Source organism: Gopherus evgoodei, chromosome 10, assembly GCF_007399415.2.
Source record: "Gopherus evgoodei ecotype Sinaloan lineage chromosome 10, rGopEvg1_v1.p, whole genome shotgun sequence".
Classification (NCBI taxonomy): Eukaryota; Metazoa; Chordata; order Testudines; family Testudinidae; genus Gopherus; species Gopherus evgoodei.
The window spans coordinates 60,170,229-60,188,031 of NC_044331.1; the positions used below are offsets into that span (position 1 = coordinate 60,170,229).

The 17,803-nt window shown below is 44.7% G+C and overlaps 1 protein-coding gene across 2 annotated transcripts in view; it reads right to left on the bottom strand.

Moving 5' to 3' along the window:
- Positions 1–17,426, bottom strand: part of TMEM114 (transmembrane protein 114) — a 30,687-nt gene extending 13,261 nt beyond the window's left edge. For both annotated transcript variants that reach the window (XM_030577722.1, XM_030577720.1), the window contains exons 1-2: positions 17,243–17,426; positions 15,870–15,950 (exon numbers count right to left, since the gene is read on the bottom strand). In XM_030577722.1, coding sequence (XP_030433582.1) covers positions 15,870–15,950; positions 17,243–17,426 — 265 coding nt within the window. The remainder of the gene's footprint in view (positions 1–15,869; positions 15,951–17,242) is intronic.
- Between the last annotated feature and the right edge of the window lie 377 nt (positions 17,427–17,803).

The following is a 17,803-nucleotide window of genomic DNA, read 5'->3' on the forward strand; positions in this document are numbered from 1 at the left end:
GGTTACTCATCCCTAAGATGCTCTCTGGAACTTCCTTGGACAGTAGATTGATATGTTTGACCAGCCATTTGTTCTGTTGCCGTCTGAGAAACCCTAGGAATCACTTTAGAGCTAACAGTGCCAGGTGTCAACAAATATTAAGAGCCAAAGGATCTTCAGATCAGCTCCCACACAAACTAAAGGCAATGACTCAGTATGTCACTTAGAGTTAAACTTGAGCTGGTATTCAATATGTACCATAGAACCTAACATGGGGTGTTGAGTGGCAGTAATAAAAGTATCTCCAAAACTGTCCTGGAACTTAATTCAAATGGCATGGATTCTGCTAGGGGAACAGGGAGGAGTGACAATCTTGTATTCCTAGGACACGATAAGAGCAGGATCAAGCCCAGCCTTCTGCTTCCAGTAGACACTGAGCCTGATTCTGCTTTTCATACTAGTTTTACCTCTGCATAACTTTATTGACTTCTATAGGGTTATTTTACTCCTGTGCAGGTCAGAGGAGAATCTGGCCTTTTGGGGGCAAAACGTAATATCACTCTGCAACTAAATTAAAGGAGTAAAAATGTAATGGATCAATTCTACTCTCAGAACTGACATTGCTGGGAGTAGCACCATGCAAACAAAGGCTATCATTGGATCTGTTGAATGAGACCATGAGCAGCAACGCTGACTTCGTTCCAGATCTGTTACCTGCTTCACAGCATCTCAGAATGCTGTCCTTCACTAGCTGATATAGCAGGATAGAAGGGCTAATGAACAGTTTCCAGTCTCTAGTTTGACTTCAGTGAGTCAAGACCTTAATGAAATGTGGATTTAAATATAATCATGTTGCAAGAAGAAGTGGATCTGGATACAATACGTCCTCTTGTACTAAAAGACAGAACGCACTGCAGAGGGACCAGAAATCCACTTCAGACTATCCTCCTCCTTCCAAATGGATTCACTAAGTGTTGGAGCACTTTCCATGTCTAACCATGCAGACTTGGCTAGCTAATGTTAATCTCCTGTGACAGTCACACGCAAAATCACACAGACTCTTTAATGCCTTCTCCACTAGAAACAAATTTCAGGGATAGCCTAGGTGAAACCCAGGCATCCTCCCAGGATGGAGTACTGCTCTTTCTAGGTGTAGTATTGGGTTCCAGTGGCTTATGAGAAAATGTGATTTGAAATCTCCTAGTTAATTGTGCAACATCAGGTTAGACAATGCATTTAGCATTTATACTGTGTGAATCTAAAGCCTAATACTGATTTTGTTCCACTTCAATACAGTCAGTCATTTCCTGGGAAACTTTTTCTGAAATGCTGCCATGGAAACTGTTCAGTGATCCAAACTCAGGCCTTCTGGATTGTCATTAAGCTATTACGCTGTGCCATATGTGACAAAACTAGTCTGTGGAAGGATGCTATTTTAAATAGCTTTAGAACACTTCTGGCCTCAGTGATCCATCAATGCAAGAGGCTCAGGTGTGATTCCTACTGCTACCCACTCCATTTCCTGTTTTTCTGGGGCAGACTGAAACACATGGTCACGTGTCCTATAATCATGATCATGCTGGTAACATGGAGAGATTGTGTGGTTAAAAACCTATTGCTTTATTTAATAAATTTCACCCTTAGGGTATATCTACACTACAGAACTATTCCGATTTTACAGAAACTGATTTCTGGAAACAGATTGTATAAAGTCGAGGGCAAACGGCCACAATAAGCACATTAATTCGGCGGTGTACATCCATGTACCGAGGCTAGCGTCGACTTCCGGAGCATTGCACTGTGGGTAGCTATCCCATAGTTTCTGCAGTTCCACCCACTGGAATTCTGGGTTGAGATCCCAATGCCTGATGGGGGCCAAAAATTTGTCGTGGGTGGTTATGGGTAAATCTTGTCAGTCAATCCTCCCTCCATGAAAGCAATGGCAGACATCATTTCACGCCCTTTTCCCTGGATTGCCCAGGCGGACGCCTTAGTACGGCAACCATGGAGCCCATTCAGCCTTTTTTCACTGTCACCGTATGTCTACGGGATGCTGTTGACAGATGCGGTACTGCAGCACTACACAGCAGCATCCCCTTGCCTTTTGCAAGTTAGCAAAGACAGTTACCAGCTCTACTGCACTGTCTGCTGCTGTCATGGGTTCTCCTGGGCCGGCCTTGGTGAGGTCGGTCGGGGGCTCCTGGACAAAAATGGGAATGACTCCCCAGGTCATTCTCTTCTTTAAGTTTTGTCTAATGGAGAGTCAGTCCTGCCTAGAATATCAGGCAAACCTACTGAAGAACCAGAGAGGCAAACGACCGCTCTGGGTCAGAGCCACAGATATCCCACAGAAATGATAAGCTACATGTTATTCTAGAGGGTGCCACTGCAACAATGCCACTCCTTTGCTTCCCTCCTCTCCCACCCCTCCTGGGCTACCGTGGCAGTTATCCCCCCATTTGTGTGATGAAGTAATAAAGAATGCAGGAATAAAAAACAACACTGACAAGCAGAGATCAAAAGAGGGAGGGGAGGGAGGTTGGCTTACAGTGAAGTAGAGTAAGCCACCATTCTGCACTTACTCAGCCTATAGCTGAAAATGGGAATCTATGATAAGAACTAGGATAGAAGCGCAGGCAGGACTGAATCTTCATTTGTGTGTGGGTCTTTTGTTGACACTGGTAAAATACAAAATGTCCCAGGATATGTATGTTAGGGGACAGTTCTAAACAGCAGCTTAATTTTCGTTATTTGCAGCAAAATGTAGAGGTCTAAGTTTCTGATTGTGAGCCCCAGTAGCAGGGAGTAGGCTGGGGTAGGCGCGACTGCACAGTGCTGCTGACTGGAGAGAGCAGCCTGAGACAGAAGCTTCCAGCTGCCATGATATTCCAGGCAGGACTGAATCTCCATTAGACAAAACTTAAAGAAGAGAATGCCCTGAAGTCATTCCCATTTTTGCCCAGGCGCCCCTGCCAACCGCGTGCCTGGGGCAGCAAGCCACGGGGAATGCTCTGCCGGTCGCCACCATGCCTGCAGAGGGTCTGCTGGTCCTGCGGCTTCGGCGGACCTTCCACAGGCGTGCCGCCGAATCCGCGGCACTGGGGACCTCCCACAGGCAAGCCGCTGAAGGCAGCCTGCCTGCCGTGCTTGGAGTGGCAAAATACCTAGAGCTGCCCCTGCCCCGGCTGACCTCACGGAGGCCAGCCAGGAGCACCCATGGGACGACAATGACGGATACCAGTCCTACTGTACCGTCTGCTGTCTGCAAGGCAAGGGAAAGAGATGCTGCTGTGTAGTGCTGCAGCACCGCGTCTGCCAGCAGCATCCAGTAAACGTATGATGACATTGAAAAAAGGTAAGAAATTATTTTTTCCCTTTGCTTTCACAGGGCGGGGGGGGGGGAAGGGCGGGGACTGATGACATATACCCTGAACCACTCACAACAATGTTTTTGACCTTTCAGGTTTTGGCAGCTCAGCCCAGAATTCAAATGGTTTTTCAGAGAGTGCGGGAACTGTGGGATAGCTACAGTCGTCAGTTGCCTCTCCCTCCATGAGTGTCCATTTGATTCTTTGGCTTTCTGGTACGCTTGTCTCAGCTCCTTAAGTTTCACTCAGCACTGTGCTGAGTCCCTGTTGTGGCCTCTGTCCATCATAGCTTTGGAGATTTTTTTTCAAATGTTTTGGCATTTTGTCTATTGGAACGGAGTTCTGATAGAACAGATTCATCTCCCTATACAGAGATCAGATTCAGTATCTCCCGTACGGTCCATGCTGGAACTCTTTTTTGATTCTGGGACTGTATGGTCACCTGTGCTGATCAGCTCTCCACACTGGGCAAACAGGAAATGAAATTCAAAAGTTTGCAGGACGTTTCCTGTCTACCTGGCCAGTGCATCTGAGTTCAGATTGCTGTCCAGAGCGCTCACAATGGTGCACTGTGGGATAGCTCCCGGAGGCCAATACCGTCGAATTGCGGCCACACTAACCCTAATTCGAAATAGCAATACCGATTCAGCACTGCTCCCCTCAGTGGGAAGGAGTACAAATATCGATATTAAGAGCCCCTTATATCGAAGCAAAGGGCTTCGTTGTGTGGATGGGTGCAGGGTTAATTCAGTTTAATGCTGCTAAATTCGAGATAAACTCATAGTGTTTATGACCAGGCCTTAGTATATTTAGGAGTGTGGTTGGAACAGTCTGGTTTTTGTTTGTTCATTTTTTGTTTTCACAGTTTGTTGGACAATCTCATTAGCCAATCAAACTAAATAATTCAAATATTTGTGGAAAACAAATGCTAAAACTTACAAAAGTGGCTAAAACTTACGAAAATGGCCAAAACTAATTCATTTCAAACCTCAGCCAAATGTTTGCGGGAAATTTCTTGCAGTATTTGTCCAGATCTGAAAATATTTTAAAGTTATCATTCAAGATGGAGTTGATTATTGGAAGTAGCCCTACAAGCGTTTTACTGAATTAACTCCCATTTACATCAGCTGATTTTCTGATTATGCCAATTTAGGATCTGGCCCTATATTTTTAACTCCATTCTCTACTTAATCTTATTGTGTTTGACTGCAAAAAAATATATTTTAAGGGGAAAAATAGTTTGGTTTTGAGTGTCTGGCATAGCCATGCCAAAGCTATAAAACATGTAATAAGCATTACTGCCTTAGAAGGATGAAGAAAATATCATTGTAGAATGACAATACATAATAAAATATGTCCTTCCCTTGCTCTTTTTCCCCCAAGCCCCATTTTCCGTTTGTTTTGAGTTGAGAGTTTCATTAACCTAAAACATTCACCTAGTAGTGCGGTTCTTTCGGAGTAATAGTCACTGCAGATCTCCCGGAGTCTGAGATAGTCTCATTAAACCACTGAAGAATTTCTCTGGGGACCCAAGCACAGTAGCTCAGAAACAAATAAAATCAGTACAGCATACTAAATACCAACTACATGATTGAAGCTAAAAACACTTAATTATATTAGTTAATTTCATTTAGTTTGTACCACGATGAACTGGCCCTTTAAGAAGCATGGTCCAGCTCTGCATGGTTACTGATTTCAGCTTAGAAGAGGGGATTTTGGAGACTCTAATTCCAAGGGATCATGGGTACCATAGGCCTGAGAACAAGGTGTGCTGGGAAAGGAGACAGAGATGTAAGTAAGATCCCTTAATTCATAAAGGGAACAAAACCGTTCTTGGGACTCTTCAGATGAAAGGGGGGCAGCAGCTCTGGGAGAGGCCTAAAGGGACAGGGCTGTGTAAAGAACCACATGTCGGGGTGATGCTCTGACTGGAAAGCCAGAGTGATCCAACCTGAGAGGAGAATCAAGGGGCTGGGTATCTCTGCTATACTCCCGAGAGGGGAGTAGAGATAAATAACTCTTTTTTAAGGTGGACTTCTGGCGGGTGGTTGAACTGTCCTTATACTGGAAAGAGGGCTAAATGAACTTGATTTGAGAGGGAAACTGAAGCAGCAGCTGCTGTGTTATAACTAGGAGGTAAGCCATTGCAGCAAAGATTCATTGTCCCTCTACGGGAAACATTAAATTCCCCATAGTTATATAGTTCCAAGCAAGCTGATGTTAAGAGGTACTTTATGTAAAAATAATCTAAAAAGCTGATTCATGCCCAGCTGCACACACTATTCTCAAAATCATAACAAGGAAAGCATTTTCTCCTAGCTACATGGATGGAAAATCTGTGTGGCCATTAACACCTGATCACTGGATGTCTCTGGAGCTCCTAAGATGGTAACAAATGAGTTGTGACAGGGCTGATTTCCTTGGCTATGAGGTTTACATTGTTTAAGTGACTTTGGAATTGACAATGATTTAATCATGCTTTGCAGGTATCTAATGCATTTATTGCTTTGGTGCAATAAGCACCAGTATGTGAAAGCAAACCAAGATTTCAGCCATTAATAACGGTCTTCCCTCTAGACTTTTCATTAATCTTTGTAATTTGTTTCCTTATATATGATCACCCTAGCCCTGCGTCTGGATCACAAGATGAAAGATCATTGTTGCATTAAAGCGCCTCCCTACAGGCCTGTGGCAGTGCCCATTGGGTTGGACCTCATAGGGTGGGAAACTGGATCTGCTGGCATCAAGAGCACCATTTGGCCAAAAGGCCTAATTTTGGTCAAGCAGCAAATAATTATACACTTTTTTTGACTGTATTTTTAAACCCAAATCAAAATAGAATTGAAAAGCCTTTATCAATTTAACGTTAGAAAATATAGCAAAAAAGCTACTGACTAAAAGATCTTGGTATACTAGCAGAGGCCCATGATTTGAGAAGAGAAAACCCCAATCCATTTTCAGGGATCTGAAAATTATACAACATTGAAGTCACTTTTATTAAAATGTGCATATAGCTGCAGCACCCACAAGCCCCAGTCAGTATCAGGGTCCCATAGAGTTGGTGCTGTATATACATAGGAACACATGAGCCCTGTCCCAAATTGATGTTAGTTCAGAAATCAGTTAGGTTTCCTGTTTGTAGGATCTGGTGCTTAAGTTCAGTTCAAAGAGCTATACAGGGGCACACCGGACTGGGCTATCTAACCAGTGCACAGCGGTGTCATACAGGTGGAGCACTGTACATCTTATAGTGGTATGAGCGTGTTTGCCCAGGGTCAGATTCTTTACTTCTTGAAAACTGAAACTCAAGTTTATAGCAGACTTTTTGTCAGAAAATGCTAACAGAAGGTGTGCAGTAAGGATTGCTGGTGAATTCCACCTGCAGGTCAGGTTGGTTGTCATCTTCAACTGGGCCCAGTGTGGGGAGCAATTCTCATTAAAGCTGGTTGAAAATTTTTGAAATTGTGTCCATTTTGCAGAGTTAAAAATCATCTTAAATCATTAGACACTTTTTTTGCTGAGCAAAAACTAGCGGTTTTGGTAAATGAAAATGTATTTCCAATACTTTTTCATGGTAACGAGAGAAATTCCAAAAGTTACGTTTATTTTAAAAAATTCCTTTAGACTCTGTTTTTACACCACCACCACCCCACCCTGCCCCCCGAGCAAACTCTTTATTTCAAAACAAGGACCCAACTATCATTCTGACATGCCTGGAATGAACACACTTCTCTCCCATTGCATTTAACTTTGGTCATTGCAGAATCTGACCCTAGATGTTATTTTGATTTGGAGCAATGCCTCTCCTGCTCACAAATGACAGAAACTACTTTCACAGGGCCTGATCCAGTTCACCTTGAAATCTATGGGGACCCCTCTGTTAACATTGAGAGTTTGATTGGGTCTACAATGAAGGCAGTTCCTCTCTCTTTCTCACTCTTTGGGTATGTCTACACTACGGGATTATTCCGATTTTACATAAACCGGTTTTGTAAAACAGATTGTATAAAGTCGAGTGCACGCAGCCACACTAAGCACATTAATTCGGTGGTGTGCATCCATGGTTCGAGGCTAGCATCAATTTCTGGAGTATTGCACTGTGGGTAGCTATGCCGTAGCTATCCCGTAGTTCCCGCAGTCTCCCCCACCCATTGGAATTCTGGGTTGAGACCCCAATGCATGATGGTGCAAAAACAGTGTCGCGGGTGATTCTGGGTAAATGTTGTCACTCATTCCTTCCTCCGTTAAAGCAATGGCAGACAATCATTTCACACCCTTTTTCCCTGGATTGCCCTGGGAGACGCCATAGCACGGCAACCATGGAGCCTGTTCAGCATTTTTTTACTGTCACCGTATGTCTACTGGATGTTGCTAACAGATGCGGTACTGCAGTGCTACACAGCAGCATTCATCTGCCTTTGCAAGACAGCAGAGACGGTTATCAGTTCTGTACCATCTGCCATGCCATTGTAAATTGGCGATGAGATGACGGTTATCAGTCATTCTGTACTGTCTGCTGCTGTCATGGGTGCCCCTGGCTGAGGTCGGCCGGGAGTGCAAAGACAAAAATGGGAATGACTCCCCGAGTCAATCTCTCCTTTATGGTATCTAAAAATAGAGTCAGTCCTGCCTAGAATATGGTGCAAGTGTACTAGAGAACCAGTGTACCAGAGAGCACAGCCACTCCATGTCAGATCCCGCAGAAATGATGAGCTGCATGCCATTCACGGGGGGTGCCCCTGCAACAACCCCACTTGTTGCTTCCCTGCTCCCCCAACCCTCCTGGGCTACCATTGCAGTGTCCCCCCATTTGTGTGATGAAGTAATAAAGAATGCAGGAATAAGAAACACTGACTTGTTAGTGAGATAAAATGAGGGGGAGGAAGCCTCCCGCTGCTATGATAGTCCAGGCAGGACATTAAACGGTGCAGCGGAGAGTAGCCCAGCATCCTGCTGCTATGATAGTCCAGGCAGTACAGAATCTTTTCTTTACACATGAAAGGGAGGGGGCTGATGGAGCTCAGCCCCCAGTTGCTATGATGAAAACAGTTACCAGCCATTCTGTACCATCTACTGGGAATGACCGGGAGTCATTCCTATTTTCACCCAGGTGCCCCCGGCTGACCTCACCTGAGGCCAGCCAGGAGCATTCACAAGATGATGACAAGGATGGCTATCAGTCCTTTTGTACGGTACTGTCTGCCACCAGGGAAGGGAAGGCAGAGGATGCTGCTGTTCACTGCCGCTGCACCGTGTCTACCAGCAGCATGCAGTAGACATACAGTGACATTGAAAAAAGTCAAGAAACGATTTTTTTCCCTTTTCTTTCACAGGGGGAAAGGGGGGTATATTAACGAGCTATACTCTGAACCACCCCGGACAATGTGTTTGACCCTACAGGCACTGGGAGCTCAGCCAAGAATGCAAATACTTTTCAGAGACTGCTGTGGACTGTGGGATAGCTGGAGTCCTCAGTACCCCCTCCCTCCCTCCATAAGTGTCCATTTGATTCTTTGGCTTTCCGTTACGCTTGTCACGCAGCACTGTGCTGTGGACTCTGTATTATAGCCTGGAGACTTTTTTTAAATGCTTTGGCATTTCGTCTTCTGTAACAGAGCTCTGATAGAACAGATTTGTCTCCCCATACAGCGATCAGATCCAGTACCTCCCGCACGGTCCATGCTGGAGCTCTTTTTGGATTTGGGACTGCATCGTCACTCGTGCTGATCAGAGCTCCACGCTGGGCAAACAGGAAATGCAATTCAAAAGTTTGCGGGGCTTTTCCTGTCTACCTGGCCACTGCATCCGAGTTCAGATTGCTGTCCAGAGCGGTCGCAATGGTGCACTGTGGGATACTGCCCGGAGGCCAATACTGTTGATTTGTGGCCACACTAACCCTAATCCGATATGGTAATACCGATTTCAGAGCTACTCCTCTCGTCGGGGAGGAGTACAGAAACTGGTTTAAAGAACCCTTTATATCAATATAATGGGCCTCGTTGTGTGGACAGGTGCAGCGTTAAATCAGTTTAACGCTGCTAAAATCGGTTTAAACGCATAGTGTAGACCAGGCCTTTCTCTCTCTCTCTCTCCCCTCACCTCCCAAACCAGACACAGGAAATCACGTTAGAAATTTAGAACAGACTTTTGTTTTGCTGATAGCTGACAGACACCTTTTAAAAGAGGCTCTCACTGGCAAGTGCTGTTTAACCATAAAGGTAACCACAAGACTCTAATTACTATCTTGATTATGATAACTGCATCTTGAATGCTAGTGCTTTCCTTTGTCCTACTGTAAAGGAAAAGCAACACCAGGTATTGCAGAACAACCTTTCCATTCTGCAGAAGGTGATCTTCCCTCTGTATCACTCTTGAACCAATGCCCCAGCACAGTATTAAGGTAGCCAACTGACAGGAGTTCTGTCTTTCAGATTTAATTTAATTATCACAAGTAGTTAACAGTTTAGGTTTAAAGATCCTATGGTAGACTTCTGTAATAGTCAGGGTGTCCTGACTGGTTTGCACTTATGTAACTGTATCCTGACTACAGTTACATATCCAGACTGTATCTGAATTTCCCCCAGCAATAGTAGTTGGCTACAATATTCGCATTCAACTTCCGCCTGTAATTGTTGTGCTCCAGTAAACACCTCTGTTAGGTAAACCAAATGATCTGTCTATGAGCCACTAATAATGACTCATAAATTTTTGAATGCACTATATACATATAAGCTACTCTGCTAGTGCAAGCAAGTTTCAGACCCTTTGTATGGAGGTATTTATATCTACCGCACATCCTGTGCTGCTGTTGGCAAAGTGGACCCCTGCAGAAATGAGCCAAAAAACACAATTTGATCTGCACTCTCCATATGAGGCCAACAAGCGTCTGTCATGCCCCAAAGTCAAAACTGTAGGAAAAGGAACAATCAGTTTCTCTAAAGTAGAGAAGAAGCATGAATGAGATCGTCTCTTCCATCACCACCAAGTGCTATTGTTAGCAGGGCGGAGGAAAACCCACATCTCCAGTTGAGAGGAATTTTAGAAATTGCATTGCAGGAACAAATGACTGGTTTATCTCATCCCATATCTGACAGTGGCCAGTGTTTTTAGAAGAACATATAAACATCCCATGAGGTATTTGATTGTGAGGTTGGAGGGAAAATGAGAAAAGTGGAAAGAGAGGAAATGGAAGCCTAATGTGGAATAAAATGTAGCTTGTATCAATTCCATTAGAGAAATTGCTTGAGTAGCTTAACCATGTGCAAAATGACGTCTCCTATTATCAAGGTTAACAAGACGTGAGGTGATTACATGAATAATGGCACTGGTAGCACAGACAGCTTTGGCTCACACGCCTGATCTTTTCCAAGTTGTCAGGACTCAGCGGCTCTGTCTGAAGCAGACAGTAAGAAGAGTCCCTTTGTAAAGGAAACGAGCGATTAGGAGGCATGAGCTATTAGAAATTTGATGGAGGGAATGCTAAGGCTTTTCACAATTCTGCTTTCACCAGTACTCCTGCTCTGTCATGCCCAGTGCACAGATTTTTCCCAGGCCTTCTTGACACATCCAGTTCCATACTCAGCCTGAAACCAAAAGTGCCCAAAAAGGTATCTGAACATTTACACACCAGGTGTGTGTATGTGTGTGTGTGTGTGTGTGGCTACAACTTCAGTGTGCTGCAGCTTTCTCTGTAAGAATTCTGCCATCTAGGGCTCTGATCTGTGAGAGGATATTTGACATAGAGGATCACAGAGTAAGACATCTTGACTTTCTCTCTCATGGAGGCTTTATAGTCATTATTTGTCTTGCTGAATCTGAAATATGTCTTCCATATGGAATGGGCATGCTGTACTCACTACCTATGGAAGACAACTCAGGGTAGGCGGCTGGGCTGCTGATTTCAGATCCAGAACCTCACATTGCCAAAGTTCATGGGTGCTCATATCTGGCTACAGCTCTAATTTCAAAAGAGCTAGATTCTAGAATGGGCAATGCCTGAAAGGCACTACTTATCTTCTCTGACTTCTATTTTCTCTAGGCCTGGCTAGGTGTTTGGAGCTATCTTCTAGCATTGTGAGAACCCCTGTGATGAGAGATGTATATGGAAAGGGGCTATGTAAGGAGTGGGGTTGAACTGCACCTGTACAGTTTCCACATGGCAACAGAAGCCTGACAATGATGATTTAAATGTCAATGTTGATAAATATTTCACTTTTGCTGTAAGCACATGAAGGATGATCCTGTTGGCCCTGATCTAAATCTCATTGAAGTGAATGGGACTGTCTCAGTTGACATCAATCGGCTTTAGATTGGGTTATTAAGAAGAACTTCCCAATCATCTTGCATGGCATCTGTCTTCTGAGGCAGCTGGTTTGTGCATGGAGCTTAGAAGAGCATCACTACTTTATTTTTATCAGTTCAACCCCTGACACTGAAAGAGACTTTGATAACCTGAGACTTATTCAGAGTAGGGACGGGGCATGCTCAGGGGATGGAGCGGAATCATGTCTGGGGCTGCTGGTCCCACTGATCAACTCCTCCCCCTCTCTCCCAGTGCCTCCTGCAGACTCTGGAACATCTGTTCCCTGGCGTGCAGGAGGCACTGGGAGGAAGGGGCAGAAAGAGGCGGGAAAAAGGAGGGGCAGGGGTGGAATGGGGGAGGGAAGAGGTAGGGCCTTGGGGGAAAGGATGGAGTAGGGGCAGGGGCTGAGTGGGGCAACTTGGGGGTCCGTGAAAAAATTTAAATCAAAATGAGGGTCCTCAGGTTGATAACATTTGAGAACCGCTGCTCTAGCTGATACATCAGTGGTGCACCCCTTAAGGGTGTTTGCCTATCTAGTTGACTCAACAGCCTTTTCAAAAAAAAAACCACACATGAATCTGTATCCAAATGTTTTCCAATTCACTTAATCAGCCAATATTACCAGCTCAGAGTAACTGAAGTGTAAGTCAATTCTGGACAAACTGTTATATTTATTACAGCCAGGTTCTAGCATCTGTGTGGAGCCCAAGTAAATGGATTGCATAAAGGCAGACACAAAGTCTAATTCTGCTGAAATGCAAAACCTCTAAAATTAGTTTGTATTATATTCTACCCAAACTGTTATTGGAATGAGTCCTTCTAACTGGGCTGTCTTTCATCAGGCTAACCAATGAGCATGTCATTTCTAAATAAACTGCTACTGTCCATGCAAAATATGTGAGCCACTCTGTAAGTTAGTGGCCATTCTACAATTTTTCTAGAAATGGGAATTGAATTAGAATGAAAAATTATTTTATTCTTTGAGACGCACAATATCCCCTAAGTCTAAACCATCATTATAAATCCAATTTTATTCATGTCCATTCCATCCCCTCTTTCTCTCCCATTTCCTGACAGTTTTGAAAACCTGCTTTCTTGTTTCCAAACCAACAAGACTTGTCTAGTCATCAGCAGAACCCCTTGTATTCTACAACTCTGTGGCTGCAGAATCCAGCTCTTGCTGGAAAATTGTGCTTTGAAATCCAAACTTTGTTGCCTGAATTACACTTCTAGCCCTCACAATGTGAAAATAACTTTCCAAATGTGAATTGAGTGCCAACCAGTACACTGCTTTTCTGTGTCTGAAAACAGCCTAAACTAGCTGAGACACCAGAACTGAGGTGTTCACTGTCCAGTTCATTTCACTGGGAAGTTTCCTGTAAACCCTCATTTAAATGCCAACAGCCAATCACTTCGCTACTTATGCCTTCCAAAGTATGAAGACCCGACCCTCCCCACATCTCCTGCTGACAAAACCTCCAGCTTCCCCCTGCCAACTGCTGTGAAGCATGTTTTGTCCATACAAATATCTATGCATATTGAAAATGGAACATGTAGAGGTTTGGGGTTGGGACTCAGTCTATCTGTGTTGCACTGGACACTGGGATCCATGCAGCAGCACATAGATGCTATTTGAACATTTTGCAGGAGAAGATGCAATGTGGACCCTGGGGAAATTATTTTGATTTTTTTAATATATTTCTGGAATTTTATGTTACTTCATTTTATGTATGGGGGGGCTATGTCCTGCCCTGGTGTGGGGTTGCAGAGTAAGTCTTCAGTGGCAGCTCCTTTCCAACCCCATGCTCTGGGAGTTGCAACTTGGTGCATGGGGTTGCAGTGCTACTCAAGTTTGACTTGGCTGCCCCTCTGTCATCATGGCAGAAGGACAGCTTGGCCACACCTGAGACACTGTGACCCCTTGTGCCAGGTTGCAATGCCACTTACTCAAATTTGACCCAGGTGCCTGCCACTCCCAGTCATGATGCTGCTGTGGGGTGAGTGTTCACATTTTTAATATATTTTTGTTGTTGTTCTATTTCATGTTATTTTGCATGTCTGAAAAGTACAGAGCTCTAACACTATGCAATCTTTGTTCAGATAAAAACTCCCACTGATGTCAAGGGACTTGATCCTCCACTACCTTGTACTTTACATAATCGTTTATCTCTATGCAAAATTACTAGCATGAGCAGTACCAATTTACAACTGATTTGTGCAGGTACAAATTGCTACACAAGATGCAAGCCAGTGGAGAATCAGGCTCAGTGGAACTGCAGGACTTAGCCCAAAACCCCACTCACAAAAGAACTTTAGTGCAAAGTGGAATGCCATGCCAAAATATAGAAAACTAATCTAGTTAAGATTGTTAGTCTGTCTTTTTGTTTGTTTAAAAAAAAATCCCATGGGAAATAGACATCCTGCCTGAGTCTTCTGTTTAATAAAAGCATGTAAAGGCTTGTGAAGAAAACTATACTTTGGGGTACAATTTAAATCAAACACCAGTAACTCAGAGACAAACATCTCTGACATTTTAAAAAAAATTCACCCACAACTTATCTTTTGTTTGCCAATCACTAGGTGTTTGCCTGCCATATATATATAGGCACTATCCCCTTTGTCTTAAATGCCATTATGTTTACTTCTAATGGTAACAATCAACAACTGGTGGTAGGCATTTCTGTATGGTAATGAAGGTAATAATGCTGTCTACAACTGACACCATTGGCGCCAAGTTTCAACCCCTATCCCATCCTCCTAGCACAACAAGAAACAGGCCAAAAAGCTCTCATCTGCCTTCCACTCATTGTAGCAGATGGGAAATAGAGGGGCTTTGCAACTTCCCAACCTGCCCAAGGCCTAATCTTGCACAGTGCAAATGAAGTTGATGGGAATTGGAGCCATTTGACACCTTGCAGGATTAGACCCATAAGAAGAATAGACAGGCTGTGTGGCCTCCTAAACCTGCAGAATCCCACACAAGATTCCCTAGGAAATCCTACAGATGTCAGGCCAAGTAAAGCTTGTGTGCAAGCAAAGTGACTCTGCACTACTGCCCAGCCTTCTTTTGTGGCAGCATGGTTCACTTGGGAGCCATGCTGCTATTTGTTCTCCAGTCCCCAAGAAAACATTGGGGAGGTTTCAGTGTGGAGGAGCAGCAGCAGAAGAAAAATGCTAGTCCAATCGGCCTTCTCCTACAATGCAGGATTGATGGGGTAGCCAGTACCAGGTTGGTGGTTCTTTGCTGAATCCTCCTTATAACTCTGTAATCATGTGGTGTGATTTTATCAGGGCCGTAGCAACAAAGAACGTGGCCCCCTCCGAACATATGTCTGGGGCCCCTTACAATGCAGAAACGATAAAAAACTAAACAACTAAATTAATAACATTTATCTGCCGACCGCCATTATGAACGCAAATACACATTCTTTGAATGGGTCCAACTAAAATTCGAAACTGACCGACAGACAACTGATGTAGCCAATAGCATTATGATGTATCATAATGACTTCACGGTCTTGTCAGTAAAACCGACATGGATTGTGCAATAGTGTCAATAAATGTCACTTACTTAGTTATACCTTACATTTTTTTTGCCACTTTTAGGGGCCCCCTTCCTTGCGGGGCCCCCTCCGGTCAGAGGGTACGGAGGACGCTCGCTACGCCTCTGGATTTTATTTCCATCTGTAGTTCTTAAATCACTTAACAGGAGCAATTAAATGGCAAGGAAACTGATGCACAGAGAACTTACTTATCCAGGGTCAGAGGTGAAATAGTTGCTAATAGTAAAATATCACTAGTAGATCTGTTATCCTGAGAAACAGGCAATTACTTACTTCATTTGAATTGACAGTGCTTGTTATCTCCTACGAGGTGCTCAGCACCTTGCAATATCGAGCCTTAAAGTGTGCACATCCCATTGTCAGTACTGAAGAGATTTTCAGGTCATACACTGATGCACAATTACCTGGGTCCAGACCTGATCCTATTGAAGTCCTTTAGGAACACACTTGACATCATCTGAGCTATTAATAATTGTGTGTGACAGCCCCTTACAGCCTTGCTCAGGGATGAGGGTCCTACTGTGGTAGGTGCTGTGTACACACCTAGTGAAAATCCTGCCCCAAAGTGCATACAATATATCCCAGACATAGGTCCTTGCTTTCATCCCATGTGATGCAGGGGGGTGAAGACATGCAAATAGTATAAAAGTTACTCACTTAAAAGTTGTTTGTGCGAAGCAGTCATGTTTATGGTCTCATACCAGAAAGGGTTCATCAGAGGGAAGCATTTGCTCCTAGCTAACAGAGAAGTGGGGAAATAGTATGTGAAGTTTGTATTGCAAATGAAAATAGAAGACTTTAGAGTGTGTTCTCCTCCACACGTGCATACAGATCCTGCTATGTCCTCCCCTTAATCAGTTATTTTTGTGTGCTGAGAATAAGAGTGAGAATTTCAGTACTGGCCTAAATGTGTTCTCACTGGGTGAAATCCTTGTCATTGATGTCAGGACAGCCAAACGCTCATTGATTTCAATGGTGCTAAGATTTGCTGAATGGGAGCAAAGGTCAACCCTGATGCTTTTGAAAATCCCACCTGAATACTTTTTCATATCCAGGCAACATCCTTTCTCCTCCCCACTTGATACACATTAATCATTGTGTGTGTTTTGTCTGTGATTTTTTTTAAATTTAAATTCATTCAGATATCATGATGATTTGCATGCCAGGAGAAGATAAATAGAATGGAAAATCCTATCACACCAGCAAAAGAGTTTATCAGCCTTCCATTATAGACCAAGGCTGTAAAATATGCCCAAGATTCAATTTAACATATATCCTTCTTTAAAATATCACTGTTGGTCATTTTAAATCTTACAATTTGGGGTTAATGTTCAAATTATTTCTTTTATCTAAAGAAAAAGGCAAAACTGGCTTAAGTCCCCACCCCCCAGTCAACTCAAGTATTTAAACCCACACAATTTTACATTTTAATGTAGGGGGCATGAGATCCCTTTCTTAATTTTGGTTGCATTTATGATGAAATGTATAATTTTTTTTAAGTTTTACTTACATAAAAATACATTTGTACTTTTTTTGAAAGGTATTATTGTAAACCCTAAGTCTTGGGGTGGGGGAGGAATGAATTATGTTAAGAGACCGGAACGCTTCATAGGTTCACTCTCTTATTGTCTATTGTGCCTAGTTAGTGCAGCTTTTCTGGTACATATGCCACCTCATCAATTAGTGAGATTTCTACAGTACCTAAATACAGATAAAGAGATGCAACTCTGGCGTTTAATCTTCCGCACTATGCTTATTAGGCCGTGGGAACTGTCATAATACCTAGGTACTGTGTGTATTTAATAAACCTACTTTCATTAAGGGGGGGGAGTAGCCCCCGTTTCAGGAGTCAGAGACCCTGGGCCGGGGGCAGATTCTCCAGGCAGTGGCAGGGCTGGGGACACACTCCGTCCAGGAGTGTTGTTCATTGCGACTCTGCGAGCTGACGCCCAGCCGCCGGGGGCTGTGCCCCGCGAAGGCTGCTGCATGCAGCTGCCCTGCGGATGCCTAGAGGGCCGCGGGGTACTCACCTCTGCAGGTCCGCCAGAGCCCGGAGTGCGAGCTCAGCGCCGCCGAGGAATTGTTTAACCGCTCCAGTTTGGAGGCATCGATGATGTACCAGAAGTCGGTCCCTACGGCTACCACCAGGGAGATGAAACTTAACCCGCCCGCCAGGGCCACGAACACGGCGAGGCCACTTAACTTGATCTCCATGGTGCTGCTGCCTTGGGTCTCCGGCTGCCTAGCGCCTGACGGGGCAGCCCCGGCGCTCAGCCCCTGCACGGAGCGCGGCCAGCCCTGCTGCGCCCAAACCGGCCCCCTTCGCCGCGGCTCCGCCAGGCTGGCAGCGGGACCCAGCCACGTGCAGCTCCGGCCGCCCCGGCCAGGCGGGAGGCTCGCTTCGCCCGCGAGCTCAGCCACTAGCGCCGCTTGCAGCCTGCAGCCCCGAGCACGGCTGGCAGCGAGCGGAACCGGGCAGCTCCCCGGCCAGCAGGCTCTGACCAGCCCTGGCCTCACCTACCCCTCGCCGGGCGAGGTGCGCGGGGGCTGGGCGCACGGGTCAGCACCACTGACAGCTCCGCCGCAGAGTC